Source organism: Arachis hypogaea, chromosome 4, assembly GCF_003086295.3.
Source record: "Arachis hypogaea cultivar Tifrunner chromosome 4, arahy.Tifrunner.gnm2.J5K5, whole genome shotgun sequence".
Taxonomy (NCBI): Eukaryota; Viridiplantae; Streptophyta; class Magnoliopsida; order Fabales; family Fabaceae; genus Arachis; species Arachis hypogaea.
This window is the reverse complement of record NC_092039.1, coordinates 111,196,376-111,222,909: the sequence shown is the minus strand read 5'-3', so window position 1 is coordinate 111,222,909 and position 26,534 is coordinate 111,196,376. Positions and strand designations below refer to the sequence as shown.

At 32.8% G+C, this 26,534-nt stretch overlaps 3 protein-coding genes across 3 annotated transcripts; 2 read left to right on the top strand and 1 right to left on the bottom strand.

Moving 5' to 3' along the window:
- Positions 1-8,416: 8,416 nt before the first annotated feature.
- LOC112794394 (uncharacterized) lies at positions 8,417-8,983 on the top strand. The gene has a single exon (XM_025836429.3). It carries the CDS (start codon positions 8,417-8,419, stop codon positions 8,981-8,983), a length of 567 nt encoding a protein of 188 aa, XP_025692214.1.
- A 4,634-nt stretch (positions 8,984-13,617) lies between these two features.
- LOC112797271 (uncharacterized) lies at positions 13,618-14,778 on the top strand. Its single transcript, XM_025840119.3, has one exon. The coding sequence runs from the start codon at positions 13,983-13,985 to the stop codon at positions 14,655-14,657; it is 675 nt and encodes a 224-aa protein (XP_025695904.1). The 5' UTR covers positions 13,618-13,982; the 3' UTR covers positions 14,658-14,778.
- Positions 14,779-23,969: 9,191 nt separating this feature from the next.
- LOC140184214 (uncharacterized) lies at positions 23,970-25,440 on the bottom strand. The gene is made up of 2 exons (XM_072234521.1): positions 25,283-25,440; positions 23,970-24,522 (listed from the first exon to the last, which is right to left on the bottom strand). The coding sequence occupies exons 1-2, from the start codon at positions 25,438-25,440 to the stop codon at positions 23,970-23,972; spliced, it is 711 nt and encodes a 236-aa protein (XP_072090622.1).
- Between the last annotated feature and the right edge of the window lie 1,094 nt (positions 25,441-26,534).

The following is a 26,534-nucleotide window of genomic DNA, read 5'->3' as shown; positions in this document are numbered from 1 at the left end:
TGCGGATAAGCTTATTGCGTTGCAAATGAGATTTATGTGGTGTAAGGGGGATGGTAATGATGGTATCCCTTTAGTTAAGTGGGAGATGGTTCAGGCACCGAAAAAAGCTAGGGGCTTGGGGGTTGGGGATGCCATGCTTTGGAACACAGCGCTCTTGTTTAAGTGGTGGTGGCAGTTTTCAAAAGAGGATTGCCCCTTGTGGAAGAAGATTATTTGCTTGTATAACAACCTGAACCTTGCTGTAATGCTAGTAAATCAGTAGCTACCGGTTAAAGGAGGGCCTCGGAAAGACATCTGTCAATTAAATATAAAAGAGCAGAGGATAAAAGACAAAATGCTTACTGGCTCGGCGATGGAGGTAGGGAATGGAATGAGCATCCTATTTTGGGAAGATAATTGGTTGCAAGGTGGGCCCTTGAAAGTGACTTTTCCAAGACTCTTTTCTATTTCAACCCAACAAGAATCTATGATAGCGGATTGTGGATTTTGGGACGGGCTCGAGTGGATATTGAATTTCCAGTGGAGAAAAGAGTTGTTCCAATAGGAGCTGGAACTTGTCCACCAGTTTCATGAGAGGCTAAGGCCGGTGAAGTTGTCAGATGGTAAAAAGGATAATATGGTGTGGAAGTTTGATAGTAAAGGGGTATTTTCTACCAAATTTGTTATGCAGGTCCTACAATCGAAGACTCTGACATATGAGATAACGAGCTATAGTTTCACAAGTTTAATTTGGAAAGGAGTGGTACCTCCGAGAATTGAGCTTTTTGGATGGTTTGTGCTTGTGGGTAGAGTTAATACCAAAGAGAGGTTGAGTAGGCTAGGCATTATTATTCACAGTGATAATATCTGTGTACTTTGCAAGAAGGAGATAGAATCGGTACAATATTTATTTCTTCTATGTAAACTAACATGGCAGGTGTGGTACAGTTGGTTGAGGTCCTTTGGTGAAGATTGGGCTATTCCTGGAACCATAAGGGAACTGTTTGAGAGTTGGACTGGCAGGCATAAGCAAAAACAAGAGCAGAAGAAGTGGCTCACTGGGTTCTTTACAGTGATTTGGAATATTTGGGTGGAACGTAATGCTAGGATTTTCAATAATAAGGAAGCAGGTGTTACGTTCGTAGAAAGGAGGACTTTTCTGAGCTACAAAGAATGGATGGGTAGTGATCCTTTTGGTTGTTGATGGCAATGCTAGAAATGACAGGGATTTTATGTATTTCTATGTAGTACTTGTTGTTTGGTTCGTTTGCTCCACTTTACTATGTTAAGCTTCCTTTGGTTCAAAAAAATATATATACTTGAAAAAAATAAAACATATAAAAAAAAGACAAATAAAAAAAAAGCCAAAAGATAAAACAGATTTGCACATCAGATAAATAAGATGAGTAAAAAACAAGTATCATCAATGACGTTAAGAATTAAGATCTTCTTCGAACAATAATAGTAAGCAACGAGCAACTTTCTTCATGCGTGCTATTGCACTAGCACCAAATATACCACTCGAGTTCTTATCACTAGAGATAGAACACAAATATACTACCAAAAAAATATTGATTACTGTCAGATATATTGTTGGCAAAATGAATAAAATTCAACGATAATTAAGTTATTGTCAAATTTAGTGTTGGAAGAAATTGGGCGGTATAAACTTCACCAGTAAATATTTATCGTTGGAATTTTTTTTATCCACCAGTAATTACTGCAGATTCTGCGATGAATTACCTATTCGAAAAACCATTTAATTATCGGCAAATTTTTTTACGATAACGTTGCTGCCATAATATGTTGTTTCTCGCACTATTGTCGTCGGATTATTCCCTCGATAAATCCGAAGATAATGTCAATTTTAAAAAAATTGTAAAACAGATGGTCAATTTTAATCTTTATTTGAATTTATTTTTCACATCATTAATGGTTAAATTATAAAAAATAAAATATTCAAATAAATTAAAAGTCAAGTACATCAAATAAATACAATGAAACAATAAAATGAAGCACTAATAACTAAAGATCTAGGTAGTCCTCGTCGTTGTCGTCGTTCCCATGGCCCTGATGAGGCAACACAGAAGGCAATGATGTCTGTGTGCCACCAGCAGGGTTGATGTCAGCGGCGTGCATCTGAGCCTTGTACACTTTCATCTGATCCTACATCTGCTGAAGCTGCTCTAACTGCTCCCTCCTTTCTAGCCTGAAGTCATCGGTGTCTGTCACACGTGTGAGGATCTCCTAATACCTCTCCCGATAATCTTTCAGCTTCTGAGTCTGTTGGTGAAGGTTGCGGATGAGCTCCTGCACCTGCAGCCTCAAATCAACGCCTTCCTCGGGCTCGACAGCGCGACTAGTGACAGAGGCAGACGATGGCCACAACGTGGAGGTGCGGAGGCTGCTGACCAAGAACGACCCCCGGTCTGTATATGCGGTTCTTGTCCCGTTCCTCACGAACATCCTCCAGCATCTGCTGCAGCCGCTGATCCATTCAGTGGGCGTAGATCTTCCTAATTAGAGCATCGTGAGAGGCGTTCTATATAAAGTGCAGCTGCACAAAGAAACTTTAAAATTAGTTAATCAAAATAGAAGATATATAAACTTGCTAAAAAGATTTGAAACTATAAAAAAACAAATTTAATTACCGCCCATTTCTGAAACCATCGCTCTCTGGCTCAATGGGGATCTTTTTGTAGCTGGGCCAGGGATGGTCATACATTAGCTTGATGACGTTGGTCATCTCTTAAGTACATACGTTATTGTTCGGCGTAAACATATCAACAATCTACAAACAAACCAATATGGCAATATAAGTTAGAACTTCAGAAGCAAATAACCATAATATATAGCGTTTTTATAGAAATTTTGGTAGAGTTTCATCTATAACTAGAATGCACCACAAACTCTTTCCATCAACAATTAACTTAAACAGCACCAAGTGTCAACAATCAATGAACAACAAACACTTTCAACAATTCAATAATCAGAAAACATGAAACACTTTCAGCCATTCAAATCTACAACCTTAAATCAACTAAACCAGAATCAATAATCAGATACTTTCAACAATTCAATAATCAAGAAACATGAAATACTTTCACCCATTCAAACTTACAACCCTAAATCCACTAAACTAGAATCATCAATAATAAGACATTTTCAACAATTCAATAATCAAAAACCATAAAACACTTTCAGTCATTCAAACCTACAACCCTAAATTCACTAAACTAGAATCATCAATAATCATACATTTTTAACAATTCAATAATTAGAAAATATAGAAGATTTAAAGTGATACTTACTCTGTGATGCTATCAGGCCAAATCATCAACCGTACGATGGGAGGGTGTGGAGGGAAATCAGCTGCCTCACTTTCGTGAGAGGACTCCGGGGCCGTGGCTTCCGTTGCTGGAGGCAGCATTGTTGTGACAGCGGACTGCTTAGCGGTTGGAGGTAGCGTTGTTGCTGTGGACAGAGGAACATAGTTGGGGTTAGAGGCCATGATGAATGGCTGGTCCGTTAAACCCGCAACCAGTGGCGTTACCGGGGTAGTCAGAGTAGAGCAAGAGGATCCAGAATTCCTGAGGGAACTGGAAGAAGCCTTCCCTCTACCACAGCCACAACTGTGACCACGACTAGCAGCCTGATCCACAACACCTCTACCCATCGTCATGTCTGCAAAGAGCAAAACCAATCGGAACACTGTGAATCAACATAATTCAGACAATTTCAAACAACTCCAGCAACAATATTCAGCAATTCAATTCAATAATTAAAACACTTTTTAAGTTCAAATTCAACTCAATTAGTATGCCTAAGATAATTTTAAAATATTTGCAAGTTAAAAATAAGGAAACAATCTACAAGAAATTTAATAATGTACATGACACATATACTCAAAATAATATTTCATTGGATAATTGGAATACATTCAATTTTTTTATATTATGAATTCATATAAAATCAACTCAACAATCAACAAAATCTCAACATATTCATAACCAACAAAACCACTGCATATTCATATTAAAAAACAAATTCATAAACCAATTTAATATTTCAACCACTGCCATATTCTAATCAGCATCATAAACTAATCAACAATAAAATTAATAGCAATAACATCAATGAATCAACTACTTAAAATTAATATAGCATATAAAATATTAGAATAACTTGAGAAAAAATTAAAATTGATACCTGTTGTTGCAGAGGCGGAGGAGAGGCAGAGAGAGGCACAGCGACACGCGAGTAGAAAGCAAAGTCAAGTAGAGACGTGAGGAGGGAGAGAGGCGAAGTTGGGCAGTAACGGTGGTGGGTCTGTGGTGCGGCGTGGCAGTTTTGAGAAGGCAGAAGGTGAACGGTGAAGTGGCAGGAGAGAAGAGGGAGAAGAAGAAGAAGGGAGTAGTGTCGGCGGTGGGTGGGTTGACAGCGACGGAGAAAGAGCTGTGATGATGGTGGTGGTGTCGGCAGGGACAGATGGTGGTGTTGGGGAGAGGAGAGGAAATGGTGGTTGAGTGAGAGAAAGAGTGAATCTTGAATGAGGAGGAAGAGGGTTCGCAATTTGAATTTACTCCTTGTTACCGTCGGATTTCTCCAATGATAAATCGTTGCGGGTCACCAAAATGCAGCGTTTCACTAATTGAGTTTACCGTTGGAATTTTCTGACGATAAAGGACGCACCATTTTTTCTCTCTAAATATTATCAGCGGATTTACCGTCAAAAACCAAAATTCGCCAGTAATTACTTAACTTTACAAATTTGACGCCGTTACTGTTAGTAAATTCGACAGTAAATTCACCGCTATTCTATGACGATAAAATCAACGGTACTCAATATTTTTCTTGTAGTGATATAAAGGGAGAGAAACAGAAATGTTTTTATTGGAAATATCTAAGGAGAGAGAGATGTTTTTATTGAAAATCTAGGGATAGATATAAAGAGATAAACATATACATAGAGAGAGAGGGAGAGAGATGTCTTTATTGGAAATCTAAGGATATCAATGAGAAGAGTATTGCGTCCGTGGTAAAAATTGGACAAATTTATTGACATTGGAACAAGTAGAATTATTAGCTAGGTTAAGTATATTATTAGTTAATTGTAGTAATAATGGAGTACTAGTAATTTTATATTGTTTAAAATAATGAACTTTGTGTTATATATGTATTAGTCTCATATTGTTTAAAGCCATAAAAAAAAAATTTTTTAACTACTATAGATGTGTATATACAATTTTTTGTTTATGAAGTGAAGTTGAGTTGAATATAATATAAAGTCTTTGCTTATTTTATTTTAGACTCTTTTAGAAGTAAGAGATCTAATTTATATCTTTAGTTTGACCAATTAAAGTGAATTTATGACTATTTTTACTACAGTAGTATTATCCAAAATTAGTGAATATAAATTTTGTCTTTATAATGAGATTGTTAATTTTATCAAAATTGATAAATCCAAACGACGTTCTAACATCATTAATGGTGGGAGTGATAGATGGTGTAACAAGCTAAATTTATGGAAAAAAGAGGTTGGGGGCAAGAAATTGGGGTCAAAAGTAGTAACAGCGATGAAAGAAGAAGAGAAGGAAGATGCTAAATTGTTTATGATAGGTTTGGTATTTTGAAAAAATATGATTGGTAAACTTGTTTAAAAGTATAGTCTAATTTGCATCTCAATTTAAAAAATATATATATTTGTGTCATCATTTTGGAAGGACAAAAATATATATATATATATATATATATATATATATATATATATATATATATATATATATATATATATATATTTTAGGTATATTTATGTAACTATATCTTTCTCAATTTTGCATCTTAGAAAACAAATACTAAACATATATCACCATACCATATCATATCCATATATTTAATTTAGGTCATCAATTTTTAATTGAGAATTAAATTTAAATAGGTATAATATATAAACAAAAAAAGCAAATCTTTTGCAATCAAAATGTAGAAAAATACAGAGCATAAAAAAAGGGTTATCTTTTTTTTTCAATTTTTTTTTTCAAATCAAAGGGAATAATTGAAAAGATAATTAAGGGATTATTTCATTTCAATAGTCATTTATCTAATCAGTGGATATAATAATAATAATAATAATAATAATAATAATAATAATAATAATAATAATAATAATAATAATAATAATTCAGAAATAGCAAACAAACAAGACTAAAAGTATTTACAAATTAAATAAAAATTAAAATCTTTATGTTTGGCGTGAGTTGGAAAAAACCAGAGGCATATGTCAAAGGATTACAATTTAATTTTACTCTAGAATTGAAAAAAATAATTACACAAAAAGTGTGCTTATCTTTAATTTCCCTCCATTTTAAAAATAGTTTAAAGGATATATTTACATTATTCTCGTGATCATTTCCAGCGAACATAGGGTACCTAATGGAGACTTTTATAGGTTTAAACATTAACTTGTTATTTAAATAACCAACAATAGACGAAGTTGTAACGTTTTGGCAAACCGTAAACCGAATCCTTGAAGGTTTAGGGTTTGTCGAAATTCCTTTTGCAACGATTTCAATTTCAATTTCTATGATAAAACCTGCATTTTAAATGAATTTATTCTTCCATCTTTTGGGGAAGAAAAGTTTCAGCTAGCGACTTTGGATTCGCAGGTAAATTACCATTATATGTTACGATTTCTTTTATATGGATAATTATCTTTTTAATAATGAATGAATAACTGCATTTTTCGTTCTTTGGCAATAATAATGTATTCAATTTTGTGTTTTCTTCTTATAAATTATCAGTATCATAACTTCGAATTTGAACAAGGGATTTAATTAGTTGCATGCATATATCATGCACGTTATAATGCAATTGGAATATTAATACGTAATATATGTTGAATTTAATATATATCTCCTTTTCATTATTTCAGCTTATGATTTGCATGCTTCATAATGAAAAAGTGTAATATACATTTATGTGTATATGAAATTAGAAACTATGATCATAGGGTTAGGTATATTTCATCTTCAGAAACTTTGACAAATCCTAAACCCCATGTTAGCTTATATGTAATTATGTATTATATTGATCCATGTCAATTCATATAATATACACATCAATGAAACAAGCTAAGTTATTAATTATTTTTTTCTTTTCTTGTTTGAAATCAATATAATTTAATTTCTTTGTTGCTTTTCTCAAGTTATTTGGATTTCACCCTATTTTTCTTTTGTGTTTAATTTCCTGAACACACGCATATACTAGTTCCTTTGTCCTCATATAAGTTATTTAATGAATAAAATCTAAAAGGGTAAACATACAGTCATACATCGCTATACTAGTGATGAATCACACTAATGTTATCTTATATATAATAATTTTATTACTTTGAAGTACACAGCTGAGTGGAAAAAAACAACGGTGTGTCAATATGATACTTCATTTATTTAATTCACCTACTTAACATTATTTCCGGTTTGAGAATTTACTTACACTCATAAAATAGACTAAAATATACAAGGAGAAAAAAAAAATACACAAATATAATAATATCTACTATAAGTTCTTCATATGTTTTTTATAGATAGTCAATTATGTTTAAAAAAAAATTAACTACTAAATTGATTATTCTATATTTTTATATAAATATATATATGTATTGTTTGATATATTGTTAACGTATATTTTATATTTTAATATATATTTTATATAAATAGTTAATTTAGTACTAATTTTTTTATACATACACGTAGTATAATTAATTGATAATTAAGTCTATTTGGTTTATAGACTATAGATACAAATTAAATATTTTGTTAAGAATTTAATTTTAATATGTTGATTGTATAAAATATTTTATATATTACCTAATTATATCCATATATATTTTTAGATGATTATTTATTTAATAATGTAAAAAAATATATTTTTGAGATAAAAATACATAATTTGTAATAAAAAAATATTGTATGTACACTAAAATTCAATTACTCAATTAATTATGTATTTGTATATGAATATAATATATATGTTATTCAACTCGTTTTAAAATTTATATTTTAATATGTATTTTACATAAATAATTAATTTAATAGTTAATTTTTTATGTATATCTAATATATTTAATTATTTATATAATTATATTAGATATATATTAAAATTAATTATTAAAATTAAATTAATTATTATATATAAATATATATAATATAATTTAATTTATTTTTAATTGTATTTTATATTCTAATATAATATGTATTTTATTTTAATGACTTATTTTAATAACTAATTTTAGTGTGTGTTATAATGAGTCTAAAATATCTTTAATTTACACTAGCACATAAAATGCACTAAGAGTTGGCATGCATTCTTTTGTGTGTAGATTCATACATATCAAGGAGAGACCCAAAAAAAAAAAAAGAAAAAAAAAGCCAAAGCCATGGGGAAAGGGTGTGTAATATCCCTAGTCATATTTTCAATTTTCATAGCAATAGCAGGGACATTAGTTGTCCTAGGATTCACAGTGTACAAACCACAAGAGCCCAAAATCCACGTGGACAACATCAACTTGGACAACATGAAGTTTGCCTTCAACGTATTCCAAATAAAGTTTGACTTCAACGTGACGTTGACCGCTGACGTCACCGTACAAAACCCTAACAAGATTGGATTCAAGATTTCAGACACAAGTGCCACTCTCAACTATAGAGGTGTTAAGGTTGGAGAAGCACCTATTCCATCTCAAGAGATAGCACCAAAAGAGACAAAGAAATTCAACGTAACCCTAACTGTCATGACAGCAGCTTTGTTGTCTCATCCTATGATATTCAACGATGTCACAAAGAACCAATTGCCCCTCACGGTTGTGTTGGATATTCCTGGTCAAGTTGAGATCTTGGGCATCATCAAGGTCAACGTTCATGTTCAAACTTATTGTGATATTCTCATCGATATTCTCCAGAAAAGACTCGCCAGCCAAAGATGCAAATCCACCGCCAATATATGATGTTTTTCTAATTTTCTGTAAATCAACATTTCCGGGCTATATATTCAAAGATTATATTTTCCTCACTCTTTCATATATACTATGTTCATATTTTTCTTTTGTGGTAAAAGACAATTTTTTTCATCTTCCATCACTTTTTTATAAAGGAGAATTTTCTGGTACTTAAAGTATTTATGTCAAATTTGTTTAAAATGTGATGAAAAGTTAAAACGTAGCATTCATCTTTTGTATTTGTGTTAATCAAATAAGCTATTGCAAAAATTCACCTGTAGTTGATCTATCTTCACGTGAAGTTAATATTTGAAAACTAAAAGATAATTTAACAAATTTAACTAAATTATTATCGGTTTTCAACTATCAATTTCACATAAAATTGTAGACATTATAAAAGACACTTTTTATAAATCATTCAAAAATGATATATATATAAAATATACATAGAGTATATTGCATATTGTTATCATAGAAACTTAACCTGCACACAAGGTTAGAAGTCACGTGTAATTAGTTAGGATTGCTAGGCTTATATGTATAACTAATAGCAGATTCTCATTCCTTTTTTTGTGGAATTTAGTTTAGAGTTTTTGATATAAAAGAAAACCTCACTCTCTCTCTTTTAGGTTCTGATGTAATCTCAGCTCTCACTTTATACCAATTCTTCTTTTTCAACGATGATTCTCATAAATTTAACACATATAACATTCTTCTTATATATTTTTGCCTTTAACAAATTAATTTGGCTATATGAGGAACAAAAACTTGAGGCATGGTCTCTGTCAACCTCCAATATTTGACAAATTAAAAGTTATTTTTTATTAATTTTTTTTTGTATAGCTTTTCGGACAAATTTGATCCATCATGATGATGTTCTTATAAAGGGTTCATCGAAGTCAGGGGGTTGATGCCAACTCTTGTGATATTCGAGCAAGAGGTGTTGATCCACAAAAAAAATTTGATGTTTTAAATTAAGCAATATTATATATCAAAATTTATTATTTTGACTCAATACTTGATAATAACAAATCTATTTTTATAAATAATGTAAAAAAAAGAAGATAAAATTAACTAAATTTTAAACGTGTCAGCTTCCATACATGGTCTTACAACTTTGCAGAAACCTGTGTTTTTAGTAAATAGTCGTCCGAACTTGATTCAATCCACTGTTGTGTTGTATATTTGTGGATATTTCTCTTTTTAACCATACAATTGTTAGTACACTTATGGTGATTCCTAAATAACCCCTCTTTTCTAAACACAATTTACAACTTTCATTGTATTGTGCTCTTCAAAAAACAACTCTTCTCAAAATCTTAAAAAGTACTGAGTTAAAATCCTATTCTAACTAAGGTTCGTGTGTTTTCAGAAGATCCAGTTATAAGGAAATGAAAAGTCTCTTTTTATCCAATTTTTCGGTCTTAAGAATACTAATTTTAAGAACGAGTGATTGTCCTTATTAATTTTTAAATTTTAAATTTTAAATTCTGAATAAATATAAAATGTTAGCACAAAATATTGACTAATATTAATAAAAGATACTAGTTCAATTTTAATATATATATATATATATATATATATATATATATATATATATTTACGTAGATAAAAAAGAAGAGAAATTACATAAACAAGTGTTTTTGTGTTAAGCACCAACGTAACAAAGTCACATCTTTTCCCCTTATTTATCTTAGGCCTCTTTATTTTATTTTATTTTTTTTTATAGAAATGTTAATAAATCAATACAAAACTTAGGGGTGCACATGGGTTGGGTGAAGCCGGGTTTGATGTGACCCAGATCCGGCCCGAAATATACACCGGGTCTATTTATTAGACCCGAACCCGGCCCTAGACCCGATGAAACCAATACATTTTCGGGCCACAATTATACCGGGTGAAAATCGGGCTGTTAACATTACATTACGTTGATACCTTCTTGTAAGCTAGCATGTAAAAAAATTCAAATTTCCAAGACTCCAACCATTAGTTAACATGGTAAAATTCACTTAGAAAAATATAACAAGAACCAACCCTTCTTCAAAATTAAAGCATAACCACAATCAATACTAAAGCATAACCACAATCAATACTAATATTGTCTAATAATACCAAATATTTAAATCAATACAAATAACACAATCTTATGTATTAGTCTAAAGTCTTATGCATTCTAAACATAATACATTAATTTATAGTCTTATAATGACTAATAACACAAAATATTAAGGTTTACAATAAAATTCTACATAAGAATAGTCATGATCTATCACTAATAACACAAAATATTAATTGTGTATGATGACCGGGCCACCGGGCCGACTTCGGGTGACCCGAGCTATGGCCCGGACCCGACCCGAAATAATGACCGGGTCTATTTTTGAGACCCATACCCGACCCTAGACCCGATAAAATCACACCAAATTAGTCCCTAAAGTGTTCGGGACCGGGCCGGGCCGGGTCTGTGCACCCCTAACAAAACTCATACAAAAACAACAAATTCAATAGTAGTGGGGAAATGACTTTTATATATTAGTAGTTGTCTATCACTATTGTGATGTTCAATGGTAGTGACTTAGTGAGGACACACTGCTACGCGTTGATGATAGAATTCAAAGGAAACAATACATTAGGGTATGTATTTGACTTTCAGAGCATTAATATAGGATGGGAGATTGTTAAGTTTACCTATATACTGCTGTGCCATTGAATGATATAATCTCTCAATTAAGAGATACATCACTGTATTCCGTAGTGTCTCTACCTAACTATTTTCTTTTTCTTCGGATACAACAAAAATTAATTTTAACTACAAATATTTAGTAGCGATGACATAATAGTTAATTATTATATGTCATATTTAATTCATACTTTTGGGATAATTATATATTTATCGTTATTGTATACGTTATAATGATAATTATATATTTTTAGTGATTATTAAAAAGATCTTTATTCATAATCATATAATAAAAAATATTTGGTAACTAAAATAAATTATTCAAAAATAATTAAAATTTATCTTTTTTAATATTTATTAATTATTATATAACAATTAATAAATATTAAATAAAATAAATTCTGTTTTTTTTTGCCTTCTTAGAGCTAAAATCGTTTAAAGACAAAATATAAGAGGATTAATATTTAATTACCGATAAAAATATTAGCGACTATTTTTATTGCCACTAAAAATAAAATAAATAGTTACTAAAATTATTCTTTCTAACCGTATTAGTAATGGAATCATGAAATAATATATTTTTTATATTTTAAAACGAGGATTACAAATTAAATATTGTTTTGGCCTAGTCCATTAAAAACTTTGGGTTCGGTCACAAGTCACCGACCCGTCGGGTTGATGGACCCGAACTAAGAGGTGACCCGCGCGTCACTTCCCGTTCCGCAGAGAAAATATGGACAGCTAGCAGAAGCTTTCATGCAGGTGGGCCTAATCACAAAGGACCAACCTAAATACAGAATACTCCTCACCAAAGGTATATTACTTTTTTTATCCTAATTAGCCGCCACTACTCAGACGTTTTTGTCCTCAAAGTTCGTGCTCAGACTCTGATTCTACCTCACCCGGTTGCATCTGTCTTAGCCCAAAGACGGAACTAAAATTTTTTTTAAAAAGGACCAAAATAAAAAATATAAATTAAAAAGAGAAAAAATATTAAAAATAAAAAAAAACAAACTAAAAAATTAAAGACTTATATATATAAATTATTAATTTTAGAAGACCATTGTCCCTTCTTTCTAAAGATGTAGCTTCACCACTGCCTCAGTCTCACTCGATCCATCTTCCATCCGAGCAACCGAACAAATATTAAATAAAATAATAGTTCAGAGAATTTCTATTGTGATTTGTGACGGTATAGCGCAAGAGTACAGATACATAGAATAAAAGGAATGGAGTGTGATCTTATGAGTAAGCAAATAAGTATAAATATTCATATTCTTTTGAATTTAATAATTCATCTGGCATGTCAAGTTCTTGCACTTATTGAACAAAAATTTGATTGGCAGTTGGATACACGGTATGGCTTTCTTGCCGCGCATTGAGTTATTAGAGAATTGATAGGAGTCTCGTTATTAATTACGTTACTACTCCTAGAAAGATGACTTTATATAAATATAAAAATTAAAGAAAATAAATATTAATATTTAATACCACTCATTTTTTTATATAAATTTATGTAAATACATAATATAAAAAATAATTAGAGTGACATTATAAAAAACACAATCAGATTATTATTTTTCTATTTAAAATATAAACACATATTATAAATAATTTAGTTAAATATATTAAATATTTAACAATTTTTAATTACTGTCTTCATATAGACAAATTTTTTGTTTTCTCCTGTATTTTTCAACTTAGCCGATTAAAGATTAATTTGTCGTGAATTAAAGTTCTATTTAAAAATCTGTTAATACCAATGAATTATTATATGTATAACACAAAATTTAAACTCATTTAAACGAATTAATAAATTAACTATTATACACAAATTGACTTTTATCTTGATATAAAAATAATAATACTATATAATCAATAATTATTATCATTTTAGATCAATACTTAACTAACAATAATTTACAAACACTTATATTTACATCGGTTTACATACATAAAATACATAGTTTATATTTATTTTCATCAAAATTTACAAAATAAATCAACATAACTATGTACTTATATTTTTAGAATTTATACCCGTAAATTAATAAAATTTATTTATTAAAAATAATTTAATATTTGTAATTATTCAAAATTATTTGGCTGCCAATGAACTATAACTCAAACAGCATAATCTCCCCGTACTCGTTTACAAGTCGCGGGTTTAAGTCTCCCTATCTTTGAAAATAAATAAATAAAGCATTTAATCCCTGGCACCTAACAACTACCCTTGAACACATTATTACCGATATAGTTGCGACTTCCGTTATTATTGCTCTAAACCCCAAACCTTCCAAAGCTTCCATTTTCATCACAAACTTAACAATGTCTGAGTTAGAATTATCGTCAAAACACAAGCCCATGACGGAGAGCAACCACAACCACGACCAAGAGCATCAACAAGTTGCGGTGGTTTCACACAAAAAGATGAAAAAGAGAAGAAACTGCGCCATCGCCATGGTAGTCATCATCTCCTTCTTCATTCTGTTGGCTATCATATTCGTCATCCTCGCCCTCACGTTGTTGAAGACCAAAGATCCAAAAACAGAGATTGTATCTGCAACTTTGCAAGGAATCTCACCAAAACTCACATTCCCCGCCATTAACATCCAACTCAACATCACTCTTGACCTCAAGATTCGCGTCGAAAACAAGAACCACGCTAGCTTCAAGCACGGTGAGGGCAAGAGCGTTCTTCTCTACAAAGGAATCGAGGTTGGAGAAACTGAAATCTTCTCTGGTTTGATTCCTTCAATGGGATCCGAAATTCTTCCGTGTACACTCACGTTAGAGGCTGATAAAGTTGCAAGTAACATCACGGGTTTTCTTGGGGACTTGATGGGAGGTGAAATTACCATGAAGACCTTAACTCAGATTCCTGGTAGAGTTACTTTTCTTGGGTTTATCAAGAAGCATATTGTTGCTAAGTCCAGTTGCCAGTTTATAATTGGTGTTCCTGATTTCAAGATTAAGAACCAAGTTTGTAAGACCAAGATATGATTCATCATCAACAACAATTGAAGCAGGATTTGTAGCTTCTTATACAATACTATTAGAAGAGTTTTTTACATGTATTTAGTTATTAGTTAATATTTTCTTAATCGACGATCTTGGATACTTATATCTCTCTTGCTAGAGTTTCATTTTTGAGTTTTTGAAAATTTTTGGCAACACCTTCATTGTCTGATGATGGCAAGATCAGTAGTGTAGAAATATTTTATTTTAATTTATGAAAAAAAAATATTAAGGTGGATATTTTTATGATAATATCTTTATATAAAGATAACACTGTAAACCATTAAATGAGTTGATATATTTGATTATATATTTAATTAATCATCTAAAAATTTATTATTTTTATATAAAAATATGATCACGTGAGTATTTTTCAACCATTAAATGGCTCGTATATGTTTGAATGTTATTATTTTATTTTTTTTATTTAGAAATTAGGTAACGAAAAAAAGAGGTTTACTTTAAACATGTGAGCACTGAGCAGTGATGCTGTGGTGACATGCATAAGTTTGGTTCTGATATAATAATATTAATTTTCTTTCATCTGGCATACAAAGATCAAGCTTCGATGTTATATTCACGAAAGAAAGAAATATTTAGAGTAAAGACTCAATGGGACTCTAGTGTATTTTTCTTGAAAGATAACGTGGCTAATTTTTTTTTATATGAAAAAAAATTGTGTGTAATTTATCATTATGATCATTGGTGTATTTTTTTTAATATGAATTAAATTTTTTTTAATTTTGAGTAACAAATCGGACCTTCAGATTTAAGAGAGTAGAGAAATCTGAGGGTCAAATTTCATAGGGTTACAAATCTAAGAGTCATATTTGTATATTAAAAAAAAATTTAAAATAAAAAAAAACTCAAATCTGACTTTAAATTTGTATTTTTTTTTAAATTTAAAACCACACATCTGACTCTCAGATTTGTGATTATCCAAAAAAAATTAAAACACCACAAATTTAACCCTCAGATTTATGGTATCTGTATAAATAAAAAACACACAAAATTTTCACTTTATTTAAAAACACCACCTTCTACCCCCATATTAAAAATACAAAACGAGATAACGTGACTTCTATAAAAAAAAAAAAACAATTCGGTATTAATATTAGAAGAATTCTCCTATATAAAGACGTGTAAAACGTAATACAAATTATTTATTAAAAAATTTATTAAACAATAACGCAAATTGATTTTGTAGGTTTTTTTTATTTAGTGAGAATTTTAAATAATCCCTAAATTCTTTACTGCAATAAAACTAGTTACTATATTAGTACTACTATTTTTTTATTTTTTTGTTATAATTTCTGCTTTTATTATTTTTATTATGCAATATTATTATATTATTATTATTATCTTTTATACCATTATCAGCATCATTAATATCACTTTTTTTATTATCTTATTTTTTTGTGTGATGCTATTTTTTTTTTAGAAAATTTTTTGTAATACAATTAATTTTTCATCTTACGACATTATTTTCGATAAAGTCTTTTTTCATTTAACTACTATTGATGAAGAAATTTAAAAAAAAATATCAATTGAAAGTACATTCACAAAAATTCTAGTCATTTTTAAAATTTCGGTCATTAAAAAAAATTTCATATATAAAATTGCAAATATTTTAACTTACCATAAAAATCATCAAATAATAATAAAAATGGCTTATATTTTAATAATATATATAAAAATTGTATCAAAATTTGATTTTTAAAAATGTTTTTGATAATATATATTTTATTAATTATGTTAAGTGTATACCAAATTTGTTATTAGTATAAAATATAATTTAAATACAAAAATATATTAAAAATAAGTGAAATAATAATATATTTATTTATATATAAATAGATAATAACTGATTTTAATGTATAAATAATATTTTTGATATTTTTTTGTTTGGTGACTAATATTTTTGATATTTAATATTAAGTTACTTTTGTCATGTTTTAAATTTTTTTGAGAATATTTTTATTAGTTGTATAAATTTATAAACACCATTTCAGTAGTTTACTTTTTTTTTTTTCATCAACTGTGGTTGAATGTAATAGTCTATATTATTTAAATCTATTATTATTAAATCCTAGATAAGGGTTTGGATTCATCGAAATAAAATAATTTTCTTCTACATTATTTTTGGACACAACGCATAAAATCTTTTTTTTTTTTCGTTGGGCAAGAGATGAGTCATGAGTTAGTTTATTTAAAAATTAAAATATTTGTTTTGAGGGTTATCTAAAATAATGATTTAGGTCTGAACATGAGGTTTAGACTTTTTTTAAGGCAGCGTCCGACTTATGCTGGTGCCAAGGTACCGTCATCCGAGTTTCTCGTGAAGAGGTGAGGGGTGGTACCTGTAAGAGACTCCAATGCTTAAGTTAGCAAAAGACTATAGGCAGGATTTTAGTAGATTGGGTTCTCAATATACCTGAAAGTATAGAGTAAAATAGATAACTACCTTTTAGTGTAATTTCACCTTTGATGGTGAATAACGGTTCCTTTTTTCTAGAAAAGTTATTGAGATCTTTCTTCTAGATAAATGAGAGATATCTTAAGAGTTAATTACTCATTCAGATAAGTAAGGCTGGGTTAGTTGTCATTGTGCCCGACCTATGTGAAGTCGGGCAAGCATGGGGGAGACACGTTCTCTTAATTGGGCCTCTATTTATTTTGGATTTGGTTATTTTGTGAGTCAGGTATGAACAGTGCTCTTACTTAAGTCCAAATTTTACCAGGTCGGACTTAAGTATTAGTAGATCAGACTGATTTCTCGTGGATTAATAAATCAGGTCGGACAACTCGTCTTTCTGGATCACATCGGGTACTCAACGTGTTCAAAATCTGAGACGTTACGTCTTTTCACATCTTACGAACGTTCCTTTACGGTAACCTTGGTAACCACGTGCTATAAATGAAAGGTTTGCGAAATTACTTTTTTTTCTCCTAATGTCTTATAAATACTCAATCTCTTTTTTTGTTTCTTTCTGAAACATTTGCATTCTTCATTTTCTCTCTTAGATTCTCCATAACTTATTTACACTTTAAGATTGAATTTCCTGCTTGAAAATTTTCTTCAGTCGTTGGAGATTTTTGGATCGTCCGTATATTTGCTATTCAAGTACTCTTCTACGCATTTCTTCACAGTTAACATTTTTGCCCCTTGTCTCTGTGTTTATGTTCTGAGCGATGTCGTTACTTTATGTTTAATTTGTTTTGGGGTTCCTATGTCATATTTGAAATCAAGTTTTGAATTTTGAAAGTTTGCTTCTTTTCTTGAACTTGAATTTCTGGAACTTTTAATTTGTTGTTGTAGTAAATGTGGACATGGGGTTATACTCCATGTTGATCCTAAATAATGTCTTTTTTATCTATTAAATATGGAACCTTTTCTATATTTGGAAATACTTTTTCTTAGTATTCAGGGGGTTGTAGGAACCGTAACGTTCCTTTGTATTATTGAAGACGACCCGACCTCTTTAGACTTTTTATGTTGTTCTTCCTGGTTTGCTGACTTGTAGTGATAATTTATTCTTTTGTTATATTGTAGGTATAGTTTTTATGTCTCGATTAGTAATTCACAACATGTCTTTTAAGTCCTGTTCGACCTGACTTGAGTAGATATATCTGTACTTACTTCTATCCCCATTGTGGTCGCTGACCCTGAAGAAAAGGTCTATTTTTCCCGACTTGACAAGTTAGATCGCTATTTCATTTATGTGTATGATTGCTTTTTCTCAAGATTAGGAGTTACCCTTCCCTTTCTGATTTTGAATCCAAGATCTTTAAATTCTATAATGTTTCTCCCTTTCAAATTCATCCTAATTCTTAGAGTTTCTTGAAAATATACCAGCTCCTTTGCCGGGAGCTTAGTGTCCTTCCTTCTCTTAAAGTTTTCTTTTATCTTTTTGTCTTCACCAAGTCTTTTAGCTTCAAGAAACAGGGCTGGATCTCTTTCTGAGTTATCCAAGGTATGAATATTTTTGCCATTTTTTATCATTCTTTCTATGACTATAAAAATTACTTCTTTAAAATCTGTGCTGTTGTGGAGGGTGTCCGACCTTTCTTTCTAGGTGATGGGGACGGGCTCCTTTTTTCTTTGTATTGGGAAGAACATCCTGTGATAGTTAAGTATAATTTGGATGATTTAGATGAGGTTGAGAAGAGTGTAGTTGGATTGTTCCAAGAGTACTGGGATCAAGCTCCTTATTTGGATACCAAGAGATATTTAGGAAATCCGAGCCAACTTCAATCCGATCTAGGTAGTCTTCTTTTCTTTTTATAGATATGAATTTGTCAAACGTTATTAGTGACTAATGTATCCTGACTTTAATGTCGTGTAGAAAAATGGCTCCTAAATCGGCTCCTATGAAAATTCTTCGGACTGCTAGGAAGAATGTTGTTGCACGAAGCATAAAATTGAAAGAGGCAGGTAAATTGGATGACCTCTCCTCTCCTTCTAAGTCGGACTCGGAAGCTTTTGTCTCGGTAAAAAAAATTGCTAATCCGACTCTTCAACCAACTCCTCCTCCCTCTAGCTCAGTAAAACAAACAACTTTTCCTCTACCTTTCAATCCCGAGTTGAACCCAAAAAAGCGTAAGACTTTGAAATCGGGGTATTTATGAGCAGGGCTTTAATGCCATTATTGGAGCCCTTCCCCACAATGTTTTCAGTATGGATGATATTTTCATAAAGAGCCATCTTCAAGTACTTTCCTGGGGTGGAATTCAGGTGGCTGAGGTTTATATAGATTTGTTGAGAGAACTAGAAAAGACCCCCCTTGATGCCACTCAACGCACTTTGACTGATCTACAAGTTGAAGTTGCATCCTTAAGGGAATCAAAAAAGGAGTGGGAGGGTGAAAGGAGTCTCTTATTTCCGACCTTGGCAAAGCACGGATGAGAGCAAAACAATTTGAGGATACCCTGGCTATGGCTGATGGCTTAAAAAAGAAGGCTGAGGAGAGTTATATCAAGGGTTTTGGAGAGAAGCTGGATTTGGTGGATGAGATCACTAAATCTAGGGAGAAATATGCCGAGATGGAGGAAACCATAGCTATGGGAACGGATGAATTGGTGGAAAATTTGAAGACCCAATTCTGAGTTGTGGCTCTTGAGGCAGACCTCTCCCTTATTAGTCCTGATAATGTGGTGGTGGAAGGGAAGATAGACCATGCGCCTGAGGAGGAGAAGGATACTCCTTTGTCTGACCCGAAGACCTCAGAGACTTGGGCTGAGGGAGCTTCTCAAGGTTTTTCGACTTGGATTATTGATGAACATATTCCTTCTGAAACTCTCCCGACCTTTATGTGTAGCCTAAAAACGTTTCTAACTCGACTTCCAGTGACCAAGTTCCTCTTCCTTAGCTTTTCAATTTTCTAAGTATTTGGATGGCCCGACTTGTAGGTCTATATGAACAATTTTAATTTTGTAATAGTTGTAGTTTGAACACTTTATTTCTTCCTGCTTAAGACCTTTTTCCACTACTCGGATGCGTGGTGGTTCTTTTGCTTAAATGAGTATTACTTTATCCTCCTTTACTTAGCCTTTTATGACTTAAAAATTTTCATTAAGTCATTTTGGTAGCTTTTGATGTTGCTTTTGCTAAGTTGGAAAACATGTCAGCAAATTAAATCGGACATTTTTGAATCTTTTGATTGGAAATTTTGTTTATCCTTAGTTATTTAAAGTCCGACTTTGAGTAGTCGGGCCTATCAAGTTACTCTTGCATTTTGTTTTAGGCCCAACTCTTTTAAGGTCGGACTATGAACTGCTTACATAATTTCTTATACTAATTTGTACCTTGTCGCTTCATCTTGCCAATCAGTCAGGTCGGGCAATGATTTTCGCAGTTTTTCGAGCTTAAACTAATGCGTTTGAAGGGGAAAATCAATAGAAAAATTATCTATAAGTAGAAATGATTTACATAAGTTTTCTTGCTACTAAGGATTTTTTTATTACCCTTAGCCCTTGCTATGGTGCCTCGTTAAAATCCTCTTCATGAAAATCCTTTTCGGAAAAAAATCATGAAGTCGGAAAAAAGAGTACACCAGGGAGCAAAGTATGCTTTCTAACTATAGTACTTCTTTAAGTTACATGCGTGCCACAACCTTGGGAGCTCGTTCCCTTTTGGATCGGACACTTTATAGTAACATTTTCCTAAGATTTCAGCAACCTTATAAGGTTTCTTCTAGTTTACAGCCAGCTTCTCCTTGCCCAACTTCTGTACTCTGATGTCATTTCGGATTAATATGAGGTTGTTTGTGCTGAAGCTTTTTTTGTTGACTTTATTATTGTACCTCAATGCCATTCTTTGCTTCAATACTTCTTTTTTTTATCCGAGCTTGTTCTCAGAGTTCTGGGAGGAGGTCAAGTTCTTCTTTTTGTGCTCGGATATTTTCTATTTTATCATAGAATCTGACCCATGGAGATTCTTTAGTGACTTCTATAGGAATGATGGTTTCTAGGCCGTAAGCAAGTCGAAAAGGTGATTCCCCAATTGTGAAGTGGATAGTTGTCCGACATGCCCACAAGACTTGATAGAGATCGACTGCCCATGCTCCCTTTGCATTTTGTAGTTGGCACTTTAGTCCGGCCAGTACGACTTTATTCGTAGCTTCTACTTGTCCATTGGCTTGTGAGTGTTCTACCGACGTGAACTAGTGCTTAATTTTGAGGCTTGCTACCAAGCTGTAGAAGGCTGAGTCGGTAAATTGAGTTCTATTGTCTGTAATAATGGAGTGTGAAACTCCAAACTGGGTAACAATGTTCTTGTAGAGAAACTTCTGACTTCTTTGAGCTGTGATGGTTGCTGAGGATTCTGCATCAATTCACTTGGTAAAATAATCAATCCCAACTATAAGGTACTTTGCTTGCCCGGATGCTTGTGAAAATGGACCCAGGAGGTCTAAACCCCATTTTGCAAATGGCCAGGGTGAAGTGATGTTAATGAGTTCTTCTGGAGGTGCTACATGAAAGTTGGCATGCTTTTGACAAGGCGGACACTTTTTAACGAAGTTGGCTGCCTCCCTTTGCAAGGTTGGCCAAAAGAAGCCGGCAAGTATCACTTTCTTGACTAGTGACTGTGCTCCTAAGTGATTTTTACATATGCCATTATGAACTTCTTCTAATAACTCCTTAGTTTTGGAGGTCGGGACGTACTTCAATAGAGGTAGGGATACTCCTCTTTTATAGAGAATATTATGGACCATCGTATAGTTTTGTGCTTCCCTTATGAGCCTTCTTACTTCCCTTTCTTCTCCAAGAATGATATCGAATTTAAGATATTCGATTATGGGGTCATCCATCCTAGGTTTTGGTTGGATACGGTCATTATTCCTAACTTGTCGTCTCCTTTTAACACTGATGGTGGATCGAGAGTTTCCTGGATCAGGCTTCTATTGCTGCTCCCTAGATTGGTGCTGGCTAATTTAGACAGTGCATTAGCTTGGATATCGAATTTCTGAGCTATATGTTGGACTTCTATTTCTGAGAACTAAGCTAATTGTTCTTGTGCTTCTTTCAGGTACTTCTTCATATTGGGATCTTTAGCCTAATAAGTCTCATTGCTTGGGAGATTATCACTTGAGAGTTACTAAACATGATCAATCTTTCTACCCCGACTTCTTTAGTCAGCTTCAAGCCAACAAGTAAGGCTTCATATTCTGCTTGATTGTTAAAAGCAGGAAATTCGAACTTTAATGAGAGTTCAATATGAGTTCCTTCTTTGTTTTCCAGAATTATTCCTACTCCACTTCCAGCTTTGTTGGGTGATCCATCTACATACAAACACTAGGTTGTGGAAATTCCCTAGGCTTCTGTGTATTCTACCACAAAGTCGGTCAAATATTGGGACTTGATTGCTATCCGAATTTCATACCTTAAGTCAAATTCAGACAGTTCTATTGCCTATTGTAGCATTCTCCCTGCAATGTCCGTTTTCTGAAGAATATGTTTCATGATTAGTTCAGATCTTTATAATGTGGCTTAGAAATAAGGTCGGAGCCTTCTGGAAGTATTAATAAGGGCATATGTAAACTTTTCTATCTTTTGATAGTTTAGTTCTACCCCCTGCAGAACTTTACTGACAAAGTAGATAGGCTGTTGTCTGTGTTCATCTTCTCGGACTAATGTCGAGGCTATAGCCCGGCTTGCAACTGCCAGATAGAGGATGAGTTCTCCTCTTAGGACAGGTCAGGTAAGTATTGGAGGTTGGCTCAAAAAAGTTTTAAAGTTTTAGAAGGCTTGCTCACATTCCTGAGTCCATTCAAATTAGTTCTCTTTTTTTAGTATTGAGAACAGAGGTAGAGACTTCAATGTTGATCTGCCAGGAATCTGGATAAAGCTGCTAACCTTCCATTTAGTTATTGGACTTTCTTGAGAAAAGTCGGGCTTTTCATCTCTAAGATTGTTGTGTATTTGTCTGGGTTGGTCTCGATACCCCTTTGAGTGAGTATGAAGCCTAAGAATTTCCCGGCCTCTACTACAAATGTGCATTTTAAAGGATTCAGTCTCATCCTGTGCTTCCTTATCGTGGTGAATACCTCAGCTAATTCAGACAAGAGATTGAGGTTGTCTCTAGTCTTGACAAGCATTTCGTCCGCATATACTCCCATCAACTTTCCAAGATGAGATGAAAATACTTTGTTCATCAATTGTTGATATGTGGCCCCAAAATTTTTCAATCCAAAAGGAATTACTACATAACAATAGTTAGCTTTGGAGTGATGAAAGAAGTCTTCTCTTGATCTGACTTGTACATCTAAATTTGATTGTATCCCAAGTATGCATCCATGAACGACAGATATCTATACCCTGAAGCTGAGTCGACCAAGCACCGATGCTGGGATAGGGATATGGATCCTTGGGACAAGCTTTATTGAGGTTGGTGTAATCAACACACTTCCTCCATTTCCCAGCTTCTAATAAGGCTTGCACTTGCTTTTTTACGACTTGTGCTCTTTCGGGGCCGAGCTTCCATCACTTTTGTTTATCAGGCCGGGAGCCTGGATAAATGGCAAGCTTGTGACACATGAGGCTGAGGTCTATCCAGACATATCGGAGGCTTTCCAAGTAAAGAGGTCGAAATTTCTTTGTAAGTGCTCAATGATATTTGCTTTTAATTTTTCATCCAAGTTGGCCCCTATACTTGTTGTATTTTCTACCTGATCTCCAATTTGAATCTTTCCAACCATTCCTTTAGGTTGTAGACGTAGTTCTTTTCGTGCACGGATACCACCAAATTTAATAGTATTGACCTCCTTACCCTTTGTACTGCCCCCTAAGTTGAGGCTTTCATTGTAACATTTTTCTTGCTAATTTCTTATCTCCTTTTACAGTGGTAATTCCTTCTGCAGTTGAGAATTTCATGCAAAGGTGAAGTGTAGAAACGATCGCAACCAGTCGGTTTAAGGTGATTTGACCTATCAAGGCATTATAGGCTGATGCTACATCAACTATGATGTAGTTAATGCTTAAAGTTCTGGATTTCATATCTTTGCCAAAAGTCATATGTAACAAAATGAAATCAAGAGGTTGGATCGGCGTATCTCCTAACCCAAAAAGGTTGTCCATATAAGCCTTCAGTTCCTTTTCTTCTAATCCGAATTTGTCAAAAGTGGATTTGAATAAAATGTCGACCGAGCTTCCTTGATCCACCAATATTCTATGGAGGTTTGCATTAGCAAGGATCATTGTGATTACCACAGGGTCATTGTAACCAGGTGTCACTCTTTGAGCATCTTCCTTGGTAAATGAAATAGTTGGTAAATCAGGAATTCCGCAATCTTCCACGACTTGGTATACTTTCTTGAGATACCTTTTGCGTGAGGATTTAGTAATTTCTCTCCTGCAAATGCTCCATTTATTATGTGTATGTGCCTATCCGGGATTTATGGTGGCCGGTCTCGCCGACCTCTATCTTCATCACCTTTCTTCCTCTTCCCTGGGTCGTCCGATCTTTTCGCGAGGTATCTATCTAGCCGATCTTCTCTAGCCAACTTTTCTATAACATTTTTCATATCATAACAATCATTCATAGAATACCCATATAATTTGTGATACTCGCAGTATTCCGTTTGACTTCCAGTCTTTTTGAGTTTAATTGGGCGGAGAGGCGAAAGTTTTTCAGTGTGACAGATCTCCTTGTAGATATCAACAAGAAAAATTCGGAGTAGCGGGTAATTGTGGTATCTCCAAGGTTTTTACGAGTTGTATTCTTCTTTTTTCTTTGTCTCCTTATCCATATCCCGATCTTGGTAGGGAGGTTTGGCCTTGGGACTAGATCTCTAAGTTAGGAGTTCTCCTCCATGTTGATATACTTCTCTGCCCACTTTTGTACTTTATATAAAGAGGTCGGATGCCGCTTTGATATGGATTGAGAAAATGACCCTTCTCTAAAGTCATTAGCAAATCCCATTATTACTACTTCAGGAGGCAAATTCTGTATTTCTAAGGAGACTTTGTTAAACATTTCCATGTAAGTTCGGAGAGTCTCTCCGATTTCTCATTTTACCTATAAGAGACTTGGAGCATGTTTGACTTTGTCCTTATGAATTGAGAATTGGATAAAAAACTTTCTTGTCAGATCATCAAAGCAAGTCACTGACCTGGACGGTAAGCTATCGAACCACTCTATTACTGCTTTGGTTAATGTTGTCGGAAAAGCCTTATAACGAGTCACATCGAACGCATCGGCCAGATATATCCTACTTTTGAAATTGATGAGGTGATGCCTTAGGTCAGTCGTTCTTTCAAAGAGATCCATGTCGGTGGATTTTAAAATTACTTGGGACCCTAGCCCGCATGATCTTTTCTATGAATGGATCTTCTCCTCGAAAGGGTTTTTTTGTCATTCCGCATTGTTGGTCTGATTTCATAAATCAGCTTCTAATTTTAGAAGCTTTTCCTCAAGTTCCCTTCTACGTCGTACCTCCTTTCGCAGATCTCTTTTGGCTTTCCTTTGTTGCTCGATCTTCTATTTGAATTGCACCAACTAGCCATGATGTCCGTGTACGAGTCCCATGATCTCAGTTGGGTGTGGAGGTTCTTCGTTTTCATGTGGGTATACTTCTGACTGCAGTCATCTGCTATGAGAATTTCGTGATGTTCCTTCTCCATTAGGATTACTTGATCCTTCTTGTCGTGGGGGTATCATAAGGGTTTGGTCATCGTTACGAGGTTCTGACTCAGACTCGGATGCAGTGTGTCTGTCTTCAAATTGCTCGTTAAGTTAGCAAAAGGCTTTAGGCAGGATTTTAGTAGATTAGATTCTCAATGTATTTGAGGGTGACAGTGTATTTATAGTAGAATAGATAACCACTTTTTAGTGTAATTCCACTTTTGATGGTGAATAATGGTTCCCTTTTTCTAGAAAAATTATTGAGATATCCCTTTTAGATAGATGGGAGATATCTTAGGAGTTAGTTACTCATTCAAATAAGTAGGACTGGGTTGGTTGTCATTGCGCCCGACCTATGTGAAGTCGGGCAGGCGTGGGGGAGACACGATCTCTTAAATGGACCTTTATTCATTTTGGGCTTAGTTATTTTGTGGGTTAGGGTATGAATACTACTAAAATGATATTTAAAAATTTATATTATTGAAAAAATTCTAAAAGATATGAAAAATAAAAAAATTACAAAATATTTAAAATTATGACAAAAAACAATAAATTAAATATATATTCTTAAAAAGATATTAGAAATAAAATTTTGATGTGATTTATTATGAATATAAATAGAAAAATCAAACCTTTTCAATTTAGAGAGAGAGATGATTATATTTTATCATATAACGATAATTTTCATGTTGCGTAATTAATTTTTAACCCAATTTTTAATAATTAAAAATTAAATAATT